This window comes from Eumetopias jubatus, unplaced genomic scaffold (assembly GCF_037043125.1).
Source record: "Eumetopias jubatus isolate StellerSeaLion01/CBP00866 unplaced genomic scaffold, mEumJub1_p1.0 scaffold_17, whole genome shotgun sequence".
Classification (NCBI taxonomy): domain Eukaryota; kingdom Metazoa; phylum Chordata; class Mammalia; order Carnivora; family Otariidae; genus Eumetopias; species Eumetopias jubatus.
In genome coordinates this window covers 31,244,474-31,270,035 of record NW_028274823.1, presented here as the reverse complement: position 1 = coordinate 31,270,035, position 25,562 = coordinate 31,244,474, and the positions used below count along the sequence as shown (strand labels likewise).

At 36.8% G+C, this 25,562-nt stretch overlaps 1 protein-coding gene across 9 annotated transcripts in view; it reads left to right on the top strand.

Annotated features, from left to right (window-relative positions):
- Window positions 1–25,562, top strand: part of R3HCC1L (R3H domain and coiled-coil containing 1 like) — a 96,298-nt gene that overhangs the window by 9,178 nt on the left and 61,558 nt on the right. For 4 of the 9 annotated variants that reach the window (XM_028098528.2, XM_028098531.2, XM_088020139.1 and 1 more), the window contains exon 2: window positions 11,205–11,313. The exons of 1 other annotated variant lie outside the window; for it this stretch is intronic. Coding sequence is in view for 2 of the 8 variants with exons in the window: in XM_088020141.1 (XP_087876267.1) it covers window positions 20,698–20,724 (27 nt within the window). In the remaining 6 variants the exon portion in view is untranslated. Of the gene's footprint in view, window positions 1–11,204; window positions 11,314–16,571; window positions 17,505–20,532; window positions 20,725–25,562 lie in introns of those variants that run through there. 4 more of the 9 variants (XM_088020141.1, XM_028098529.2, XM_088020140.1 and 1 more) reach the window with 4 other exon arrangements.

The following is a 25,562-nucleotide window of genomic DNA, read 5'->3' as shown; positions in this document are numbered from 1 at the left end:
TGGTTAAGTTTTGGTAGTTGATACGTCTCTAGGAATGCATCCATTTGGAAGAGGAGGATCTTAAAGGAAGTGATAGAATAACAGATTGACTGGAGAGGACAGAAGAAAATTCCACACAGAGAGGAGCAATGAGAAGTTAGAAGCAAAAATGAGTACAATATGTGAGTTGAGTGAGACAAAAAGGGAATGTTAACAGTATTGGACAAATGAAAGGTATGATTTTTACTGATAATGAGCAGTAAAGAGATGTGACTTGTTAGGTTTATATGTGTGTGATAATGAGGAAGAATTAATGAAAGGCTTTGAAGGCTAGGCTGAAGAATGTAGATTTGGTCCTGTAGGTGATGGTACTTCTGTTGAAAGTCATATGATGAAAACAGTGAGAAAGGTTGTCTTGGTAGCTTTGTGGGATAACCACAAAGCTGAGAGTTTTTGGAGAGTATTTCAGTAGGACAGTGGTGGGGTAATGTGGAAACAAAACCTGATAGCTCTTGTGGAGGAAGAACAGTAAACATGAGTTTGGAAGAGCTGGAAGAATCAGAATACCTCAAAGTTTTTAGCCTGACCTAGCAAGTATATTGTGGTGTAATTGATGGTGTCATTGGGAAAGGAGCTCAGATAGGCCTAGGGAGAAAGATAATGAGTTCAAATGCTAATACAAATTTTAGGTATTAGATAATTTGAGTGGTAGTTAAAAAAAATCTGGTGCTTTAAAACTAAACTTAAAAATGAATCTTATTTCTAAATTGTTTTTGAGGCCATGCATTTATTTTAGCAAATAAATATTCTTTGGAATTTGTCTTTTGAAACTGCTTTCAGAACCAGTAGAGTCATACAAGAAAACCAGTCTTATTACTTGATGATCATATCCTTTGTCTTCAAAAGAGTATTTTCTAGCTCGATCACTCATCTTATTTACTGATTGCAAAGTGATATTTGACAGTTTCTAAAAATGTAGAGGCATAAAATTTATTACCATGGTGGATGTGTAAATGATTATAGTGTGGTCGCTGAGGACAACTTAAAAAGTCTGAAGCTGTAATGGCATCCTTAGAATAAAGTGCTAGTGTACTCTGGTTAAGAGGGTCGGTTCTGGAAAGCCTAGGTTTGAATGATCTCTTTGTACATTAGTTATGTGTCTTGAGCAAGTTATTTAATTTGTCTGGGGCTCAGTTTCCTCATTTTTTAAAATGGGTATGGTGATAATACTCCTTACTTCATAGAATTGTTGTCAGGATTAGCTCTTATACTGGGAACAGTGCGTGGCAGATATTAAGAGCCCAGTAAATAGTAGCTATTGATGAGCGTCACAACAACCACTGCTATTGCTACCATCACTACTGTATTTATTTTGTTTTATTTATTTATTTATTTATTTATTTTTAAAAAAGATTTTATTTTATTTGACAGAGACAGTGAGAGAGGGAACAGAAGCAGGGGGAGTGGAAGAGGGAGAAGCAGGCTTCCCGCTGAGCGAGGAGCCCGACGCGGGGCTCGATCCCAGGACCCTGGGATCACGACCTGAGCCGAAGGCAGACGCTTAACGACTGAGCCACTCAGGGGCCCCTATTTTGTTTTAAAAATCACTTATGTTCCTGTTTAGTTATGTCTTAGACAAGTGAAATCATAGGCAGCTGGAGGTAAAACTAGAGCACAAATAAAAGACCTGTGTGTGTGTGTGTGTGTGTGTGTGTGTGTGTGTGTGTGTTGTTTTGTTTTGTTTTTCAGAATGTTGCCCTAGGAGAAGAGTGTGTGTGTGTGTGTGTGTGTGTGTGTGTGTGTTGTTTTGTTTTGTTTTTCAGAATGTTGCCCTAGGAGAAGAGTGTGTGTGTGTGTGTGTGTGTGTGTGTGTGTGTGTGTTGTTTTGTTTTGTTTTTCAGAATGTTGCCCTAGGAGAAGAGTGGAAAAGACCGAGGGTGGGATATTGGTGAATACTTGTAGTAAAGGTTTGGGAAACAAAAGGGGCTGGCAGAGAAGCAGGTGGAGATTGTTTAGAGAAAGAAAGAAAACAAGGAGTGGGGCTTAGTAATAGAGGTTATACTAATTAGGATTAGATTTGGTTGCAGCCAAATAACAGACACTTAAATATCATAGCAATGTATTTCTCTTCATGTCGGGAATTCCGAGAGCAGACTAGGACTGGTATGGTTGGTGTGTTGTGTTGCTGCTCTTCTGTGCACGGATTCTCTTCTTTTCCAAAGTTCACTTTATGGTCGGAGATAATTACTGGAGCTCCAGCTGTTTCATTCATGTTCCAACCATCAGAAAGGAGGAAGAGAATACATCTCCTTCCCTTTAAGGATATTTACTGAAAGTTAAATGTGCCACTTCTGCTCATATTCCATTGGTGAAAATTCGTCGCTTAGCCACACCTTCCTGCTGGAGAGGTTGGGATTTGAAGACTATTTTGAGTGGTCAGTGCCTGGGCATAAAGAACAGGAACAATGAGGATAATCCAAATATAGCTAGATGAAGAATATAGGGTAGATAACCGAGTTAATTCTCCCTTTAGGACAGTTTGCCATTATTGGTAATCCTTGACAGAGTTTCTATACTTAGGAAAACTGCGAATATAAAACCACCCTTGTCAGATTGTGTCAATAGTACTTTGTTTTTAGGGTGTAATCCTTCACGAATCCTTGTTTAATAAGGATTATCAGTCTCATAAGGAAAAAATTATTTGTATGTACATGTATGCATGTGTGTATACAAATACATATGTGTGTGTGTTTTTATATATTTCCTCATTTAACCTTGGCATTGGCCTAAATTACCTTATATGGCAACAATGTGCAGTAAAATGTTGGTAAATAAGCCTCTATATTTCTCTTTTGTAGTTTTAAGCCCATAATTTTACTTAGCTTTCCTTCCACTCTCCAGTTTGGTTGTTTTGGGCAATGTTTTAATCCATCTGTGTCCTTTTATATTACTACTCTCTTTTACTGCTGTTAATTGTACTTCCCAAAATAGATAAATGAGCAAATTTAATTAAATGTTATTTGCACTCTCCTGATCATTAATGAATTTGTAAGATCAGACCTACAGTCTTTCTAGTATTAAAATTACTGAATTCTGTCCACTCAAGTGGTAATTATTTGCTTTAAGATTTCTTTATTTTTAAAGCTTCTATATTTTGTGTGTTTGTGTTCTTTCAGTATTGGAAATATGAAGGTTTTCCAAAAAAAAAAAGGCGGGGGGAGAACTTTTTTCCCTAGGATTTTTTTTTTATTCCTTTCAGTTGGAAATATTTTATTTATATATTTTTGAATGATGAACAATACATTTAAGATAAGAAATTCATCAGTTGCTGTTTTTTTGTATTTTATCAACAGACATACAGTTTAAAATAGACGAGTTTTAAAAGTCATATAGTAAAAAAGGGATTTATAACAAAATATAGTGAATCTCCCTGCTCTCTAGTTTCCTCCCTAAAGGTAACCACTTTCAGCTCCTTAAGCTATTTCTTCTGGCATTTATGTATCTCCATGTTTCAAAATAATATATGTGCAATGCACTCCTTTTTCATTATATATTGAGTCTCTATTGTGGGAGAGAAAGCTGTACTGTTCTTAAACCACCATCACCACTACTGTTCTCTAGCTTCCTAATTTAGTTGTAATATTCGGTTAAATGAGATAGTTCATGTTGTGTTTACATTATTATGCCTGTGCAAATTTTACTTGCTGATAGTGTCTGAAATAGTAGCCTCTCAGTGCAGTTTTCCACAAGGTCAGTCACAATAATCTGTCAGTTCCAATTTTCTTTCCTTTTAAAAAATATTTTTGGCAACTTCTCTTCTGGAGACCTTCATTGTCCTCCTATCTGGGCCTAACTGTCTGGGCCTACTTCACAGCTCTTTTCCTGGGAAGATTTCCCTTTGTAATCTTTAGACTTTTCTCTCCTTTTCAGTTTGATTCCCAGTATTATAACTCTTAATCTTCCTTATTCCTCATTTACCCTCTTGCTAGGTAGAGCACATCCTCTAGTAGTTGTGTTGGATGAAAAAGATGGTAGTATGGCAGAGAACATGGGGATGACAACCTTCAACATGCCTGACTCTGTCACCTAGCTTCAGTCTGAACCGGTTGCCTTCTACTTTTGGTGCAGTTTGCATCCTGGAATCCTGGAATGTCCACTCACCGATATTCCTTCTCTTTTCTCTTGTGTTGGATATCCTGTTTTCCAGACCCCATGCCTTTCTTTGTTTTGGTTTGTTTCTTCATTTGGTGTCAAAGGATGATGAGACCATGACACCCTATCTAGAATATCTCATCAGGCACAATCTCCCTGAACAAAGAGGATTGTTAATTCTTACATAGTGGTTTTGGGGAGGGTGGAGTTCAGGGATTGGAGGATTTTAAGAGGTGGAAGTGGGTTAACATCATCTATAGAAGCATGGTTACTTGGGTGATGTCGTTCATTGGTTGGCACTTGGGAGTGTATTTATTGGAGTGAATCTGTCCCTATTGTTTGGCTTGTAAAAGAGTGCCTCCTGTGTTAAGTTGTCCTTATCAATTGAATGGATTTAAAACTGGTACTTCTGGCAGTTTACCGTGGCAACGAATAATCTGTCTTTTCTTGAATTTGTTAGAATTTTAAATTTTCAGTCCTCCGGTAATTTTCTAAGAAAGTGTATACGTGGGAGGTAATTTTTTGAGCCTTTCCCTGTCAGAGTGTCTTTTTTTTTCCTCCCCGTCCTCACATTTGGTGAATATGGTTTGGATGAGTGTAAAATTTTAGATTGGAAATGTTTTTCTTTGGAATTTTGAAAGCATAGTTTTTTCTCCTTGTCCTCTGTTGCTGTTGAGAATTCCTCAGCAAACACAAATCCTCTTCTTTTGTTTGGACCTACTCGTTGGAAGCTTGTTGGAGTCTCTGCTTTGCACCCAGTACGAAATTTAACAGTGATGTGCCTTGGTGTGGGGTCTTTGTCTATTTTTATGTAGTGCTGGGTATTTGTAGGTCCTTGGAGGTCCTTGTAATCTACAATTTGCATTTTTTGGGGAGCTGGTATGTGGGGATGGGGTGGGGAACATAGATCTTAGCTATTAACATCCTCGCTTAATCACCCTGTTTGAAAGACCACTGCATTTTTGTAGTCAGCCTAGAGATCATCTTTTTTACATTCTGCAGAGATAACCTCAAGTTTTCTTTCAAGGCGGAGAACGGAATCTAAGGATCTAACTGCTTCTCAAACAGTCTCCATTTCACTTCCAATTCCAGAGGTGGTGCTGGCTGTAAATTGGGTTGGGGCTCAGCTTTCTCTACTGCTGGATTGGGATTTGGCTCTCCAGGACCTGCTATAAATACCTGTATATGTTCCAACTTCCAAAGTTGTGTTACTCTTTTCTCCTCTTTCCATCCTTGTTGATTTGTATGTTAAAAAAACCCCAAACTTTTATATTAATAGGATTTTGTAAAGAAGCAAATTTATATGTGTATGTCCATTCCACTTTCTTAATCCACAGGGCTGAAAGGATTTGATAAGACTAACTGCAATATTTTTATGTGAAATGATACTACATGATCATTATAATTTTAATTCATGAAAGACAAATAACAGTATATGGTGCTCAAAAACAATAACTGCATATGGGTCTGCAGAGAGGGTACTGTTATAGTAAAGGAAGAATGTCATGCCCCCTTGACTGCAGGCTATCCCTTTAATCTCTACAGATAATTTTTGGTAAAAAACATAAAAATGATTCATTTTCATTATAAGAAATCTAGTATATACTGATAAGTATGAGGAAGAAAATAAGAATCACTTTGAATCCTCAGTGTATTTTCTAGTCTTTTCTGTGTATTTACTTACGTATCTGTGCAAGTATGTTTAAATGAAACTGTATTATTTTGCTTCCCCCCCCCATTTTTTCCCACCGTAAATGTATATATCTCTTAAGAGGATTGTTTTGTGCAGAATCTAAAGATAACAGTAACAACTTCTAACAGCTGCCATTTGTTTGATTACAGATTATGTGCCAGGTACTGTGCTAATATCTTTTTTTTTTCTGTTTAAGTTATGTTGACGTTATTTCAGACTGCAGGAAAGTTAGAAGAATACAAAAAATTTACCCAGATACCTCAGACGTTAACACTTCTGTACATTTCCCTTTTCTCTGCCTCCTTCCCTTTCTCCTTTTCCTCCTCCTCCTTCCTTTTCTCTCCCTCTCTCTCTATCTCTCTATATATACACACACATATATATATACACTCTTTGTATATGCATTTCTTTTTTTTTAAGATTTTTTATTTATTTGACAGAGAGAGACACAGAGAGAGAGAGAGGGAATACAAGCAGGGGGAGAGGGAGCCCGATGTGGGGCTTGATCCCAGGACCCTGGGACCATGACCTGGGCCAAAGGCAGACGCTTAACGACTGAGCCACCCAGGTGCCCCTGTATATGCATTTCTTGAACTATTTGAGTTAGGTGCAGGCCTGTTTCCCTGTATACCTAAATACTTCAGAGTGCATTTTCTGAAAATAAGGATTTTTTTTTTATGTAACTACAGTACAGTTGTCAAAATCAGGAAATAGACATTGATTTAATGTTATTATCTATAGACTTGTTCAAATTTCAACCCTTGTCCCAGTGATGTGCTTTTATAGCAAAAGAAAATTCTGCATTCCAATGGTCATATCTCTTTAGTTTCCTTTAATCTGGAGCATTTCCTCAGTCTGTGTTTTTTTCATGACATTGGCATTTTTGAAGAGTGCAGGCCAGTTATTTTGTAGAATGCCTCTAATTTGGGTTTATCTGATGTTTTCTCATGATTGGATTTAGGTTATCTATTTTTGGCAGGAGTACCATAGAAGTAATGTTATGCTTCTCAGTGCATCATGTCAGGAGGCGTAGGATGAATTACTAGTAATGTGATCTTGGATCACTTCATTAAAAATCCATCCTTGTTTTATACCTTTAGAAAAAAACACTTTTTTTTTTTTTTTTTTTTAAGTTTTTTAAAAGGTAGTGTCTGCCAGGTTTTCCAGTGTGGTTACGGTTTTTCCTTTTGTAATTTTTTTGGTGGTAAAACATACATAACATAAAATTTACCAGTTTAGCTATTTTTATGTGTATAGTTTAGTGGGGTTAAGTACATTCACTTTTTTTTTTTTAAGAGCGAGAAAGCTCATTTGTGCACACGTGTGAGCAGGGGTTGGGGGGTGAGGAGCAGAGGGAGAGAGAGAATCTCAAGCAGGTTTCACGCCCATTGCAGAGCCCAAAGAGGGAGGGAGGGGGCTTGATCTCATGACCCAAGAGTTGGACACTCAACTGACAGAGCCACCCACATTTTGTTTGTAATTCTGAAGTATCTTTGAAAAAAACAATTTGGGACTTTATGAATGTCTTGTTACTTCTTGAACTTTTACTCACCAATTTTAGTATTTAGTGATTTCTGCCTGAATCATTTTCATGATGGTTCCTAAATGGTGAGTTTCTAATTCTGCCATTTTTTTTCTGCACTTATTTATAATAATACTTTATTTATTTAATTTATTTCATAATTATTTGTTTTGTTGCTGTCCCTGATTTAGCCAGTGGGAGCCCCTTCAAGCTGATTCCTGTCATTCTTTTGGCTTGCCCTTCTCATTCTTTGAGTACTGCCTTACTTTTTACCACAACAAAATGTTTAGGCTCATCCTGTACTTTCCCACCCTGAGCACTGGAATGAGCTATTTCTTCAAGGAGCTCTGGTTCCTTTTAGTAGAGAATGGTTTTAAAAGCCATGATTGGGACTCCAGATGCCCTCGTTACTACTGGGTATTTTTGCTCCAGGACCTCTGGGCAGGCATCTAGGAAATAGATGTATGTGGTATTTGTGTGTGTGTCCGTGCACACTCAGTACATCTTCATCTGTCTACTGAAAGCACTGAGTTTATACTGATAACCTCTGATCCCAGCCAGTACTACAGGGTTTATTCTGTCCTTCCTTTATTCTGTACTTATAACTCCCTCTTCCAACAGAAATATAGCCCTGTTATTCATATTTTTACTTATTGGCTCAATCCTGGAATATCAGAAAATAGTTTAAGAATTGCTTACTCATACCACTATTTAAAAGATACCTACTAAGGATAGTTCAATATATAGGTTTTCCTTTAGCCTAAGAGTATGTAGTCTAAATCTCCACTGTCAAATAGGGTAGCTACAACACATGAATTGTGTCCCAAGTGTAAAATATAGATTGGATTTTGAAAACTTAGTATGAAATAAGGAATGTCAAATATCTCATTAGCATTTTATTAATATCTTTATGTTAAAATAGTTTAGATATATTAGATAAGATATATTAATAAAATTAATTCCACCTGTTTTATTTTAATGTGGCTACTGGAAAATACTAAATTACATATGTGGCTCCCATTATGTTTCTTTTGGACAGTGCTGATCTAAAAATCATGTTTAAAAGTTACTTGGATTAGTTTTCTCTCTCCAGCATTCTTCTCTCCCTCCCATGGTTATGTTAGTCATTTGAAATACAGTTCAATTCTATTTCTGTTCTGAGTTTTTCCCCTTGTCCTAATTGATCTTCCTTATTTTTGAGTATGTGAAACATTAACATGGTTCCAAAAGTCAGAATTGTACAAAAAATACATACTCAGAGCAGTGTGTCACCCTTTTCTTTTTCCTTACCACCTGTTTCCACCCACCCTCTATAGATAACCAGTTTCATCATTCCCTGAATTATCCTCACTGTGTGTTTTTCCCCCAGGAATGATGAGATACACGTATATTTTCTTATTTCCTCTTCTTTTTTACACAAAAGGTGCATATTCTAGATAACTCTTTTGTACTTTGGTTTTCTCAATTAACACAATATATTTTGGAATCCATTCCATATCAATTTATAGACTCACTCTCCCTCTCTGTCTTTTCTTCCCCCTGACAATTGTGTAGTACTACTCTATTGTGAGGATATTAACTATTCTTTTATGCTGTTTGCAATATTTTGCATTTACAAACTGTGCTGCAGAGACTAACCTGGTCATAGACATTTTTGTATGTTGGAAATAAATGTTTGGGTAATTTCCTAAAAAGGGATGGTTGGGTCAGAAGTTTAAAAGCATGTGTAGTTTTCATAAATATTGCTAAATCCCCTTCTTTGGGGGTTGTATAAATTTGAATTCTCACCAGCAGTGTATGAGAGTGTTCATTTCCCCACAACCTTGTCATCACAAGTGTTGTTAATACTTCTTAATTTTTGCTGACCTTATAGGTAAGAAGTGGTATCTCCATATAGTTTTAATGTTTATTTCTTTTGTTTGTAGTAGGGTTGAACATCTTTTCATATGTATAAAGGTCATTTAAATACCTTTTTTATGTGAATTGTCTTGTATCTTTTTATTAATTTCTCTGTTAGGGTTTTTTTCTCCTTCAGTTTTTTTTTTTTAAAGATTTTATTTATTTGAGAGAGAGATAGTGAGAGAGAGCACAAGTGGGCAGGAGAGGGAGAAGCGGGGTCCCTGCTCAGCAGGGTGCCCCATGTGGGGCTCAGTCCCAGGACCCTGAGATCAAGACCTGAGCTGAAGGCAGCTGCTTAACCGACTGAGCCACCCATGTGCCCCTCTCCCTCAGTTTTAAAGAGTTCTTTATTTTTAGGGATATTAGCTCTTTATAAGTTATATATGTTAAGATATTTTCTCCCAGTTTGTCAGTTGTCTTTTGACACACGTGCATGTGTGTGTGCACGTGTGTGTGTTTAGGCTTTCATTTTATCTAGTTCAATTTTTCAGTCTTTTGTTGCATCTGAATTTTGGGTTATAATTGGAGTACCTTTCCCTTTCCCCTGGGTGGGGAAGAATTTACATATTTTCTTCAGATATTTGTATCATTTTAGTTGTTTCATTCAGATCCCTGCTCCATTTAGAGTTTTTTTAAAATGAGTATTATACAAGTTTAATAATCTTTTTCCAAATGCTAATTCGTTGTCCTGGCATATTTTTTCTTTAAAAAGTATAATTTTGCCCCAGTGTGTTTTGAGGTGCCCCCTTTAGCATACATTAAGTTTCCATTGAGTTTATTTCTGGACTTTCTTTTGCACTGATCTATTTCTGTACCATTATCAACGCTTTTAATTATAGAGGCTTGATAATATATCGAGGGATAGCTTTTAACATTTTTAATATTTCAGTGGTTATTCTTATATCTTTATTCTCTTGAACTTTAGTAATCAGCTGTCTATCTCCATAAGAAAGTTTGCTCAAGTAAGATTTTTATTGGGATTATGTTAAATTCATAAGTTACTTGAAGGAGAACTGACATCTTTATGATGTTGAATTGTGTTGAGTCCATTTGTTAAATCTACTTGTGTGTCAGGAATGTTTCAAAATTTTTATATTGGTTTTATACACTTCTTGTTAAATTTTCCATTTTTAAAAAATGTTTGTAGGTCTTTATATCAATAGTTATAGAGCTACATTATTCTTTCTAATGACTGTATTTTTCTATAGTTGAGATGTACCATAATCTATTTAACCTTGCCCGTATGGGTGCACATTAAAATTTATAATTTCTCACTATTATAAAGAGTTCTGGAATAAGTCTTCTGATAGAAGTTCATTATCTGAAATTTGTTAAAATGCTTTATACATTAATAAAATGTGTGCCTCCACTATCAATGTGTGAATGTTATTCAGTCTCCATTTACCAAAACAGGACCTTATTGCTCTTTTTTTAAATCTTTGTCAGTTTGACAGACAAAAAAAGGTACATTTATTTTGCTTTCTCTGCTCACTGATGTGATTTATTTTTTCTTAGCTAGTTTATTTTTTATCCATCCAACCATCCATTCAGTATATTCTTATTGAGCATCCACCATGTGCCATCCTGTAAGTTAGAACTATAATGATGACTGGAAGTTAATCTTTTTGTGTTTTTCATCATTTGTATTGTTTTGTTTTTTATCTCTCTCTTTTTTTAATGGCAGTTAATAGGCACTTCTGCCCTCTCAGATTAGTTCTCATAGGGCTGAGAGTGAGAAAAGATGACATTTTTATTCTGTTTGGGTCATGAGCTTCCAAGAAGTATTTTTGTTATTTGTATTTATTTTCATTGCACATTCTATGGTAGGTAAATGACTGTGTTAAGCTCTTAGTATTCACAAAATGAGATAATGAAAGTTAACTGCATACACTAGTGTCAAAGAAGTGATAATTACATATTTTTATAAAAGTAACTTTTATTATTATTATTATTTTCCAGGTGAGGCTGCTCTTTATCAGAAGGAAAGCTCTGTGTCGTTTGCCTTCAGACACAATCTATCTGCGTGTTCTAAGGTTTTATTATTCAGAAAATAAATGTCATTTATTTGGTAAGTCAGTTAATTACGACTTTTGCATATATTATAGAAATATTTATTACTCTAAATATTTGCTTGCTTGCTTATATTTTGTTTCTTTAGTGTCATTTTATTTGTAACTCTCATGTAAAAAACAAGTTTAAGAGTGGCAATTACCTGAAGGACTAACGGTCTCAAAGATTTTCTTCTATTCACTGTTCTTAATTTTGGTGTTTGTGGTAAAGAGAAAAGGGGCTGGTTAAATATTAGCATTAGTTCTCACAGCTGGAATACTAGTTTTGCTCTTTTTAGTCTCTCTCCATCTAAGAATTGAGAATTGACATCCTTCCTGTCAAGCTCTAGAACTTCCGTCTCGTTCATACAGGGAGCAGTTCAGCCATCCCTGGTGGTCTAATGGTTAGGATTCGGCGCTCTCTCATACAGGGAGCAGTAAAGAAGCTGTGTTATTGTAGAGGTTTGAAGAACTGATTCAGGAAGAGTAGATGGTCAATTATGTCTTCAGTAAGGCATAATGAAGCAGAATGAAAATGCTATCAAAGGAATTAGAAATGAAAAATAATGAGGTATATAGTGAAACTGATTTTAGTTGTTTAATATTACTCTGTAGGTGTTTTTTTTTAATTAAGTTTTTTTCCAGGAAGATATAAGTTGATATGATCACTGTTTTTTAAGAGGTTATTCTTACCCACATCCTCATAATGATCTTTTCAGTCTATTCCAGGTTCTGATTCTTATGTGTCACCAGTGATAACTGGGAAGCTGATATGTAGGGTGAAGTCTTGAGTGGTATCAAGAGGGTTAGTCATAGCAAATGTCAGAAGATAATCATACTTGGGTGCTGCTGAAGCATATGGCAAAAAATTGGAAACTAATGAAATGATACTGGTGACTTGCAGAACTTTCTATTAAATGGTTTTACGTAGCAATATATAATGAAGAGTAAATATTGACATTGAGAGCTGAGCTTAAAAGTATTCTCAAATAGAATCTAAGGATGAGGAGCCACAGCTATGGAAAAAACAGGGAAAGAAGATTCTCTTTTCATATCTTTTTTGGTAATCCCTTTGCTTTTGTTAGCATCAGAAAGCTGACTTCTGATGTTCTTAGAGTGTGTGTCTGGCTTGTGTGAGTAGAGGGTTTGGATTTCATTGTGCATGAGTCTGAAACGGCCCCGATCTGAGAGCATACCAAAGTGAGTTTTAATATTGGTTATTTAAAATCTCCTTGTACCTGTCTTATTAGGAGTATTATTTTTTTAAGAAGAAACTAATTTGCAACTGCTATAAAGAGTGACATTGTGTCCGGGAAAATGCTGTACTAACACACTGTGTTGTCCCACAAGAGTACTTCCCAAGTCCCTGAACGCAGTGCTGACAATCTGTGACGGCCTGTGAATGGTTGGGCAGCAGTTGGGGAAGAGCGCCAGCAGAGTGAGGTGGTTGTGTGTAAGTCATAGAGGAGGTGGGGAGGGCAGCAAATGAGAGGAGAGCAGAGCAACTTGGGTTCTGTGGGCAGTTTGAATGGAAGCTATTGTTAGCTCTGCTAAAATGACTGTGAAGTGAGCAGCCAGAGAGTGTGGGGGGCTTTTGGTGGAGCAGAAAAATCGAGTATTTCACTTTTCTTTTCAAAGTGTCATTGTTTCATTCTGTCTCCAAACTGTAAGGCTAAATGTTCTATTGATGAGAGTATGGATTGGATAGATTTAAAAATTTTGAAGACACTAGAAATACCACTTCATGCCAGGAAATGAGACTATAAAAATCAGGGTGATAGGGATGGGACTTATCTTTTCCAGGAATTATTGTAATGGTAGGAAGGCCAGTTAGCATATCTAGATCCGGAATGACTGGGCCTTTATCTCAGACAAATGTATATCCTGTTATTTATTTATATATTAGATTTTTTATACATTTACCTCCAACTGGTGGTGTTTTAGAAACATTTGGCCAGCTAGAGCAGTCTTCATCAGACATCAAGGCATGGGTTTCTGAGTATTTCTGGATTGTGGAATAGAATTTAATGTGGGGCAAGTTATGGTTCAGTATGGTTCAAGCTTTGGCTCTAGCTAGACTAGTGTCTTTAACTGTCTTCAAAATAACATTCTTTGACTTACTGCCTCTTCATATTGTTCACACTATTCCTTCTCCTGGGAATGTCTACCTCTGATTCTCTTTCCCTAAACCAGCTTATAAAGGCCTCGCTCCAATTCCACCTACTTTATGACATCGTCAACCATTCCAGGCCCTTACTGATATTTCACTTTCTATGTTTTTATCATTTACTGCTTTTCTCTTTATTTGGCTATTATATTAACCTTAAAATTTTTTTTTAGATTTTGTTTATTTATTTATTTGTCAGAGAAAGAGAAAGCATGCAAGTGAGCACAAGCAGGGGGAGCGGCAGGCAGAGGGAGAAGCAGGCTCCCTGCTGAGCAAGGAGCCCAATGCACGAGACTCAATCTTAGGACCCTGGGATCATGTCTTGAGCCAAAGGCAGATGCTCAACCGACTCAGCCACCCAGGTGTCCCAAAATTTTTTGAAAAAATTTTTTTACCTTCCCAATTAGGTGGGGACAACTTAAAGGGGAGGTTACATTATTCATGTGGTTCAAACCATGTTATATTATTGTAGTCTTACTTTACAATCTCCACTGTCCCAGCATAGATCTCAGTACAGTATCTGCACTTAGTAAATATTTGTTTTGACTTGGAGAAAATGCCATTACCTGTTGTTAGCTTTTCCAGTCTTTAACATATATCTTTCTTTTTGTATCATAAGAATAATAGATTAAAATGCAGTTTAAGTACCTGAGTTATGTTTGTTCAGTACACTGTACTTCTTGGAAAGTCTTCTGTAGTGCTCGATACAGGCCTCCTGATTTTTTAAAGGAGGATTGCTCTTAAGATACTATATTCTAAGGTAATTACAGTATTTGTTTTTCTTGAATCTCTAATTAGTAAACCTTTAATCTGCATGTAAAAGAAGCTCTTATTTGTTAATTTTCTAATGTTTTCTTTGCCTGCTTTGAAGTGCAACTTGCTTCTTTTGGTTTTTCAGATTCTTAACCAGCCACATTTGGCCTTCACACTTGCGAGCATAGCTACATGGAGGGAGGAGACAGAGTTGTGACTGTATCTCTAACAGAGGGATTCCACTCCCTTTGCAATTCTCTTACTGCTATTGCACTTCTTTTGTTTTGTTTTATTTTTAAAGCTCTTCTCTGCTATCTGTTGTTTTACCCCAGTTTTTCTTTTTTGGATTTATTTATTTTAGAGACAGAGGAGTGCCCATGAGCAGGGGAAGGACAGAGGGAGACAAGCAGACTCCCTGCTGAGTGGGAGCCCTAAATGGGGCTCAATCCCAGGATCCCGAGATATGACTTGAGCCAAAACCGGTCGTTTGATTTAGCCACCCAGGTGCCCTTACTCCAATTTTTGGAAGGCATGTATTCTAGTCGGCTACACTAGTTAAGTGCAGGGACTTTGGAATCGTAATCAATACTTGGAGGCTGTGTGATTTTAAGTAACTTAAGTTTCAAATTTCTCATCTGTAAAATTGAGATAATCATAGCTACCTCTTAGTTTGTAGTTGGGATCAAATGAGGTAATATATATAACAGCACAGATTAAGCCTACTGGCATCTACTTTCAAAATTTACTGTGTGGTTTATTAGATTTAGTTTGTGATTCCTAAAGGGAAAGAAAGATCAAGGTGAATGCATGTCAGGTTTGAGGTGCAGTCCTAAAGTCTTGTCCATTTCAACTGTCTTGTCAACTATAGGATATCAGTGAGTGAAACCCAGGATAGACCCAGGAGAGAAACTAATTTCTAATAAGTCTAGAAATACAGACCAACCTCCAGATGTCTAGTAAGGAAAGAAGTTTTAGGAGGGAGTTTTTCCTTTCTCTTTTCCCCAGGTATATATGCAGAGTAGGAAGCAGAATTTTCTTTCCACCTTTCTATTACATGTTATATTGCTGTTGTTCAGTTATATTAAAGTTTTGGTCTGACTGCCTTTTGAGGTGGTCAATAAAAGGTGCACTAACATTAAACTTCGAACAGTTAAGTTGGTGAACTATGGGGTTACCATGTCAGTGGAGTGTGAAAGAGACTAAGCTTCAGACTGTTTCCCAGCCTATAAAGCGTGAAATCAGTTGGTGCCGATGCATGGCGACTCTAGTCACTGGAGTGTAAAATAACTTGAGGACATGAATTGTGTTTCATTGTGAGAAAAAGCCTTTCATGCCATGGTTTGTTTATGTGTTTTGGTGCCCCTACGATCCTACTGGAATCATGTATCCTGTATATAGTTTCATTGTCTTGAAAATCAGATTTTCATGAAATATTTCTTCCAGTTATGCAAGCTGTATTCTTCTGCAACTGCATGTAGAGAGGCAAAGGCTGTAAATCTCCAACACAGACTAATAATAAAATACTGTAGCTATTATATCCTGTTTAAGATTGTATCTGAAAATACCATCTTCAGTAGGTATTTGATGTACATGTTTCTTCTGTTTTTAGACTCAGGTTTGAAAGTGCACTCTACATTCTGCTTTGAAGCTTCCTTCAGTCTAAGAATTGTGTTACCAGTTTCACTGGTTGCTGTTCCCACGTTCACATGTGCTTCTGGAGAAAGGGAAGTATGCAGAGAAGGACAATGTTTTCAAATGGTTGGGGGAGTTGGAGGAAGAAGTATAGAGATTATTCTTGTGGGGAATAGAAGAGAGGGAGTTCCTCTCCTGACACCTGGTGAGATTCTTCACCATATGGCTTTGAGGGTGAGGCAAGGTGAATGAGGAAGTTTCAGAGACAATAGTGAATTATTATTGTCAGCACTTTTAAGGCTGGAGGGTTATTGGAAATAGGCATGCCATGAAAGCATTCAAGAATGGTTCTTTCATTCTTATCCTCGGTTTTCGTGTTTTACTGCAGCGGTGTTTTAACTCTGGTTGTTTTTGTATTTATACAGAAGCAAATTGTGAATATTTATGAAATTAATACATTATTATAAGAAACCATCCTGCTGAATATCAAGCAGTGTATTTGTAGCAGTTAAATGCAGGGACTTTGAAATCCTAACTGGTGCTCAGAACTGTGTGATCTTGAATTACTTAAGCTTCAGGTTTCTCATTTGTAAAACTGGGATAATAAGAAGCACCTCATGGTATTATAGTTGGAATCAAATGAGATCTCTTATATATGTATTTATATATATATATATATATTTGTTTTTCTTGAATCACTAATTAGTAAACCCTCAATCTGCATAAAAGAGAAGCTTCATATTTGTTAATTTTCTAATGTTTTCTTTGCCTGCTTTGAAGTGAAACTTGCTTCTTTTGGTTTTTCAGTTTCTTACCAGCCACATTTGGCCTTCACACTTGCGAGCATAGCTACATGGAGGGAGGAGAGAGACAGAGTTGTGACTGTATCTCTAACAGAGGGATTCCACCCCCTTTGCAATTATATATATATAAAACACTTAGCATAGTCCCTGTCACATGGTAAATACTCATTAAATGGTAGTTGGTTATTTTTTCCTCTTTTTCTTCCTCTGCTACTACTGTTGGTACTACTCTACCACTTTTTCAGTTTTGCTTGTAGGGCCTAAACCTTAATGAAACAGAAAACATAATTAGAGTTCACAGCAGCAGATTTTGGGTGAAAAATATGTCGTTGTTCTCTTAGCCATGGCTTAATAGATCCTAACCAAATAGAAACTCTGTAAAAAGACTTTTTTCATGAAAGGATTGTTATGTTGACTTAGTAAGATAGCCTTACAAATAAATATAAAAAATTATTTTAAAATGTATTTGGTTAATGCAAATAAAATAGCCTTTCTATGAACTTAGGGAGTTTACAGACATAAAATAAGAGTTCAGAGTATTGTCATTTCTTGTTACTCACTTAACACAAGCTGTTTTTTCTGAGGAAGTGCCTTTTTAAAAATTCTTAGGAGAAATGTTTTGTCTGATGTTAAGAATAGTCGTAGTAGAGTTCCTGTCTAGTGTATGAGGCACTTTTTTGTGGGAATGGGATGGAAAAGTCTTCCTGATCATTTATACTAATGGAGATGAGCATTAGTGTGGGTAATATATTTGGTTTTGATCTGCATTATGTGATTCTTTTTGCAGCATAATTAACTCCCTGATTGACTTCTGTTCAGCTAGTATTTCTGGAGCACATACGGGGTGAAAACCTGGGTAAGGCAACTATGATGAGGATAAAACTACTAGTTTTAGTTGATATGAGACGTGGGTTTTGATCTCAGTTCCTACTCTTAGATGAATTCCTCAAGCACTTTTCCTCATCTTTAAAATGAGGAGGTGATACCACTTGGTTTTCAAAGATCTTTTTCATCTGGAAGCTTTTAAGATAGATATGGAGGTAGCTTGGCAGTTGGGAAATGCAGCAGTGACACATTTTGGCCACCAGAGTTTGAAGTCCATCAGTCAGCTTGTGCTATGTTTTAACAAGAAGGTAAGCCAGCATCCTTGGAAATGAGGAGGTCACGTTGCTTTTATATCCGTTTAGTTTAAATAAGTTATGGAGCTTCTTGCTTTTCTGATTCTACTTGGATTAAATCTATTTCTGCTTTTGTTATTTTCAACCTTCTAGATAGGACTGTGAGAAATATGTAAGAAGGGAGAAGAGTAGAGGTTTCTAGTTGTCAGGGATTCATTAAATTTTTTTTTATTAAAGATTTTTATTTATTTATTGAGAGAGAGAGAGAATGGTAGAGAGCATGAGAGAGAGGAAGGTCAGAGGGAGAAGCAGACTCCCTGCCGAGCAGGGAGCCCGACGCGGGACTCGATCCCGGGACTCCAGGATCACGACCTGAGCCGAAGGCAGTCGCTTAACCAACTGAGCCACCCAGGCGCCCGGGATTCATTAAATTTTGTTCTCCAAGATAGTGAGTGGCTCTCAGATGACCCATGGGCAACTTTGATGGGAGGCACAATAGTATGGGTGACCAAATTCAGTTATTTTTGGTCACCTTCTTCCCCCCAAATACACAGGCACACACACAAATGATACTCAACCCTAATTATCTCCATTGTCTTTGAAATCCCAAGGATGAAAATGAAATGTCTGAGAAATATAATAGAACGAGCACAGCACTTATAATTAAAACCTATGTTCCAGCCTTTCTTTGTCACTTAATATCTATTTAACCATGGACATCACAACCTCAGATCCTCAGTTTCCTTATTTGGAAAATAAAGATGTTGAATTCTGACCTATGCAATCCCTTTCAGTAGTGTAATTTAAGATTCTGTAAAAATTCTTTAATATTTATGTGAAGGGCAGTGATATTCTGGATACATTATAATTAAGTAGTATTTTATAAAAATAGTACATAATTTGTTTTTTGGGGGGGCAAGAAACAGGACTATAAGTGTTGTTAAGGCATTAACGTTAAAATATTAAAGTCAACTACATAAGAGCAAGAAGAACAGCACTCCACTGAGACATTTTTCTAACCCCACAAACAAATTCTCTAGACCGTAGGCTCAGGGTGCAACAAGTCAACCAAGAGGGGCCATACTAGGCAGGGACCAGGCCAAGCTGATTTGGGGTATAGCTGATAATGAAGCATTCATAGGGGAAGTCATTTGGGGATAAATTAGCTTGAAAAAAGAGGGCATCTATATCACAAAGGGAATCTATATCAAAAAGCTGGAGTCCGAATCCGTTTCTTCCAGCTACACAAGTGAAAATAACTTTGATACAGAGTCCAGTTATGAGAGTCTGAGTTGCTGTCTGAGAGCACTGGATAATGGATAATGTGGAAGGAACAAAGAGGGCATGGAGTCCAAATAGACAAGCTGAGTGTCTAGAAGGCGACAGAGCAAATGGATGCAGGGGCGTGCTTGTGAAAACGAGCAAGGATTAGTACTTAGATTCGATATTTACACAAGAGAGTAGAAGCCAGCCAGGCAGACTGGATAGAAACAGAATTTTGGGATTATCCTGACTTTAATTAAGCACCATCCTTGGTGTTGGTAGGCAGGGTCTGCTTGGTGTACCCAAGGCTCCACACATTTGAGGCTAGTGATTTTTATCTCTGACAAACCCTACATGGTTGTATGGTTCTGATGGCTTTACACTCCACTGGGTACACATATTCACAGATCTGTGCACTAACACTGCAGAGTTCATTTCACGGAACTGGCTAGTAAAAAATTTGGCAGGCAAGCTAGCTTTCTGAGTGCTCCTAGGAATGGAGCCCAGCTGTTCCCTTTGGGCTTTGAGCTGTTGGAATTCATTGGGATAGCAGCTAGAAAGAATGAAACTGTAACATTTTCAGCCTAGTTCATGACAGCAAAGCAGAGGTGTTAGAATTTCTGTTCTAGAGGTTTACACTGCAAGTAACTTAACCTGCTTGTGTGTCTTAATATTACTGGGCTTCTGACCGCTGAAATATGGCTTGGATCGATGGTGGTTTGGAGAAAGTAGAAAGAGGTCTATCCATCATTCAGAGGCTCCGTAGAAGCTGCCTGATAATGCTGCTTTCACCAAGCAGCCATCTGTCCATCCATCCATCAGTAGGATGAAATGAGATTTAGCGGAACAGGCAGCCGTAACTCTGAGACACTTTCTGACCAACAATTGCAGCCCTGGCCCGAGTCTGACCACAAAGCACAGCGCTGGGGATTGGCGGGATGTGGCAGCAAGTGCAGTCTCATTCCCGTCAGTGCAAGCAAGCATACTGAATGTGTTCAGTATGAGACCAGAGCACAGCCATACTTCCCATACAAAATTTTATAAACTTGGGATGATCAGCAAACAGTAATGTTCCTTTAGCTCCATACTGTTTTACAAGTTGAACAGATCCTTTTGCTGGAGAGTTTTTTGTTTGGCTTGGAGAAGAAATAGAATTAAGACCTGATTTCCTTTTGCTGGAATCCCACCACAGTGTAGCCTTTAACCTGTATCTTATATTGGCAGAATGCTTTGTAAATGCAAATGAATCAGGATGATCACCTTTTTCTCCATTGAAAATACTGGGTACTTTTGGCAATTCCCAGTTTGTCATAGTATTGAGGGATAAGGCTAAATTAAATTTGAGGATAATTCAGTGATTTTATTTTGTACAAATTCTTTTTCCTATTAAATTGAAATTTGTACCTAGGTTGTTAGGTGGCAGAAATGGAATTTTCTTTCTCTTATTTCTCTCTACTTTATATTAGTGGTGTCAATATGAAGGAAAGAAAAGAAAATATGGATAGAAAAATGACTAAAAGACTAGAAGCTAGAAGCGGATTACTCCTAAAATGGATAATCAGGCTCTGAGTGATTGACTGTTAACTGTCATCTTCCTCCTTCCCTGCTTTTCCAGGGCCCTGAGCCGTCTAAAAGCCTCTTGGTCAGTACAGATCTCCTGGACTAACGATGGGGTTATGTTCTGATAAACCCATTGTAAGTTGAAAATATCATAAGTTCAAAGTATGTTTAATATACCTACCTTACGGAACATCAGAGCTTAGCATGGCCTAATCTAAATGCTCTCATTTACATTAGCCTGTAGTTGAGCAAAATCATCCAACACAAAGCCTATTTTATAATAGAGTGTTGAATATCTATTGTATTGAGCACTGTACCGAAAGGGAAGAGGTGCAGGTTGGCTTTAAGTCTATCAGTTGTCTCTCCTTGTGATGATGGCGTGGCTGATGGGAAGCTGCAGCTCACTGCCGCTGACCAGCATCACCAGAAAGTATTGTACCGCATATTGCTTGCAAGCCCAGGAAGAAATGAAAGTTCGCAATTCAAAATATGGTTTCTGCTTAACACATATGCATTCCCACTGTTGTAAAGTTGTAGAATTGTTAAGTCAAACCATTGTAAGGCAGGGACAATGGGTATAGCTCTGTGCTCATGTTGCCTATCCTGGTACCTTTCCTACCCTGGCCAGCTTCCTTTGACTGTTTTCTTGCAGTGGTCACTTCAGACCTCAGCTCCTGCCCTTTGTTCTGAAGCCTTGCTTTTCATTTCAGATTGGGGGAGGGGTCGGGGGAGCCTAATGTACCGGAGATGCCTCGGAAATGAGAACCTTGGATGAATTCCTGGGCCTATTGATCCACCGGCAGTTTATGCATCCTGACATTCATAATCTCAGTAGGCTGCTGATGTTCCTGATTAATGGGCCCAGGGGCTGTCCATCCGTCACTTCACATTAATTACTGAAGAGGTGTTTTTCCAGTGATTTACCTGACAGTGGGCTGTGATAAATACCCCTAAGCAGAGTGGGCAGTGATTAATCATAGGGCCACACCCCTCCCCCCCCCACTTTCCTTTCCCCCTAACCACAGGCCAGCATTGGGACCTGACCAAAGAGTGCCCCCTCCCCGTAAACTATCTATCTCCATAATTGCTTGTGGATGCATATTTATTGGGGCAATGGACGTGGCAGATAGCATTCTAGAATTTTTGCCAAAGATGATGAAAAATAAATCTTCCCAGTAGGAAGAGTAACTAGTATGTTTTTACATGGGGCAGAAAAGTATGTATGAGCTGCCTTTATGTTGCTTTTAAGAAATCTGATAGAAGTATTGCCTACCTACTCTGCATGTGCTCAGCACTGTGGTAGTTCCTCTGTGAGCTTTAAAAGGAGGAGAAAGTATAGTTTTTGTTTTTGTGAAATTAAATTCTCCCCATTCGGGGAGAATCTGTGAGCACATAGGAAAAATTAGAGAACATTTCAAGGCCCTAATATAATCTTGGCAGGATTGGGGTAGAATTCCAGGATTTCAGTTCTTGCTTTGGCCTTAGAAAATGAAATTTAGTAAAATATTTGAATATTAAGTATTTTCCATGTGTCTGGCATTTTGTTGAACCCTGGAACTATGAAGATGAATGTGAGATACAGCACAGACCTCGGGAAGCAAAGGCTAGTGCCCTTGGCTTCAGTTTCTCAAGCTTTAAAATAAGGTTTTCCAGGAAGTTAAATATTTTAAATTAATTTAAAATTAATTACTTTAAAATTTAAAGTGATTTAAAATTATTTTTTTTAAGTAGGTTCCACGCCCAGCGTGGAGCCCAACACAGGACTTGAACTCATGACCCTGACTAAGATCAAGACCTGACCTGAAATCAAGAGTTGGAGGCTTAACTGACTGAGCCACCCAGGCACCCCTAAATTTACTTTTATATTAACTTTCACATTAATGTTTTTTCTTGGGATATTTATTGAGTACTTGTTATGTTCCTGAAGATATAAGAAGCATGTGAGAAATAGTATTTGCTCTCAAAAAACTGTATTACAGAATATGAGGTGACATTCAGTGAAACATTTAAAGAAGCATATAAGTTTGTATGTAATGACATGAATACCGTAGATATGAATGCACATGAATTCACAGAAGGGTGAAATCAACGTGTCTTCAAACAGTTAAAGGAAAAAGCTGGATCTGAGATAAGTCTTTTGAAGGAATGGTGACTAGGAGGTGCGTTTAAACTGAGACAATTCAAGGAGAGCATTTCAGAAATTGGAGTGAACAGATCATGAGGCCATCTGATGCAGAATGGAGGATTTGTGTCTGAGAGTGATAGAAATATGATTGGAACAGTAGAGTGACACCAAATTTTGGAGAACCTTGAATCCTGGGTAAGATTATTCTATATCTTGTAGACTCTGGTGAGTCACTAAGGTTTTGAGCAAGGGATTATGAAAAGAAGGTGTGTTTTAGATAAAAGTATTATATATTGATGTACCTAAAGTTATTTGGAATTACCAGAGTATCTTAGAATATTCTCAGTGTCCTCTTCTCTGAGGTTGTTCAGAGTAAAACTATCCAGATTAAAAATATAGTTTGATATATCTCCCTGAGTGCAATGCAAAGATTGTGTGGTTTGGTTATATATAGAATAGATAATAGACTAGGTTTTACAATCTTTATTCATGCAAAATTGAGTGAGTCAGTGGGAGTTTTAAGTAATGACTGCAGAATTAAATTAGGAAAGACTATAGCCTCAAGTTTTAAGAAACAAATTGGTCTTTAGTCTTACTAATGTAACTTCATTAAGCTTGGGCTAATTATTCACTGGCTTCTTAAAGCCAAGAATCAGGAATTAAGAAGTCAGTGTGGTCACCTATATTTTGATAGGAATTTCTGGAGGATGTGATTTTTTTTCATTAAATTAATATATAATTTACATACAGTATAATTTACTTTTCTTAGAGTATATTGTGTCAGTTTTGACAAAAGCATGCAGTCCTGTAACTCCCACACAATTAAGATACAGAACAGTTCCATCAATCCAAAAAATTCCTCTGCCCCTTTGTAATCAACCCCTCATCTGAACTTGAGCTTCTGGAAGCTACTGATACATTTTCTTTCTGTTAAGTTTTGCTTTTTTCAGAATTTCTTATAAATGGAATTGTATTTCCCTAGTGATGTTGAGCATTTTGTGGTGTGCTTATTTGCCATCTTTATATCTTCTTTGGTAAAGTATTGTTCAAAATGTTGTTTGTTTTTGGATATTGAATTTTTAGAGGCCATTATGTATTCTGGATAAAGTTCTTTATCAGATACACATTTTGCAAATATTTTCTCCCAGTCTGTGATTTGTCTTTTCATTCTCTTAACAGTGTCTTTGAGAAACAGAAGTTCTTAATTTTGCTGAAGTCCACTTTATTGATTTAAACATTTTTTTCTTATTTTATGGATCATGCTTTTGGTGTTGTATCTAATAAATCTTTGCTTAACCCAAAGTCAAAAAGATTTCCTTCTATATTTTCTTCTAGTAATGGTATAGTTTTAGGTTTTATATTTAGGTCTGTGATTCATTTTGAGTTAGTTTTTGCATATGGTGTGAGGTATGGATAGAAATTATCTTCTTGTTATCAATATGAATTTTTAATTGTTTCAGCACCATTTATTGGAAAGCCTGTCTTCATTGAATTTCTTTTGTACCTTTGTTGAAAATCAGCTGATCATATATGTGTGGGTCAGTTTCTGGACTTTTTCCCCCATTCTGTTGATCTTCCCCCAGATCTGTTGATCTGATGATTTATCCTTTCTCCAATACCACACTGGTTTGATTACTATACAGTAATCAGGTGAGGTAGAGTAAATTGTCTTAACTTGGTTCTTTTTTCAAAATTGTTTTGGCATTTCTGGTTTCTTTGCCCCTCTATAATTGTTTGAGAATGAGTTTGTTAATTTCTATAAAATTCCTTTTGGGATTCTGATTGAAATGTAAAGACAATTTGGGGAGAATTGACATCTTGATATTGAAGCTTCCCATTCATGAACTTGATTTAGATATTCTTTGATTTATCAGTGTCTTACAGTTTTCAGTGTAGAGACTACATATATTTTGTTAGATTTATACCCAAGTATTTCATGTTTTTGAGTGATGTTGTAAGTGGTACTCTTTACATTTTCTGTTTTTATTTGTTCATTAATAGCACATAGAACTATTTATATCCTGTTACCTTGCTAAACTCACTTATGAGTTCTACTGGCTTTGTTGTAAATTCTGTGGGATTTTATTTATATGTAGAAGGTAATTCTGCAAAGACAATTTTGTTTCTTTCCAATCTGGATGTCTTTCTTCCCCCCCCCCCCACCCTTGCCTTATTGCATTGGCTAGAACCTACATTTCACTGTTGAGTAGAGGTAGTGAGAGTGATCATCCTTACCTTGTTTTTGGTTTTAGGAGGAAAGCAATTGATTTTTCACCATCAAGTGTGATGCAAGCTGTATGTTTTTTCCATGGTTTCATTTTTGTGTTTTGGCTTTTTGTAGATACCCTTTATCAAGGTGAAGAAGTTCCCTTTTGTTTCTAGCTTGCTGAGAATTTTTTTTATTATGGATGAATATTGAATTTTGTCCTACTTTTTGTGCATCTGTTGAGATGATTATATATTTTATCTTCTGTGGTCTTTTGCTACGGTGAATTATATTTTGTTTGGCTGAGAAAGTTTTTGTTCTTCAGTTTTGAAAGATATTCTTGCCGGGTGTAGAATTCAAGTTGACAGTTTTTTCTGTCAGCACTGTAATGATGTCTGGCTTTCATAGTTTCTAAAAGTTCTTGTCTTGTTCCTCTGCATATAATAGGTCTTTTTCACTATGGCTGCCTTTAAGCTTTTTCTTTATCTTTAATTCTTTTTTCCTGCAATTTAAATATGATGTGTCTAGGTGTTGGTTTCTGTTGTTGTTTGTTTGATGCTTGGTGTTCAGTGCTTGGTGTTCTTTGAACCTTTTGGATCTGTGGTTAGACATTATTTTAAAAAATTCTTAGCTATTACCTTT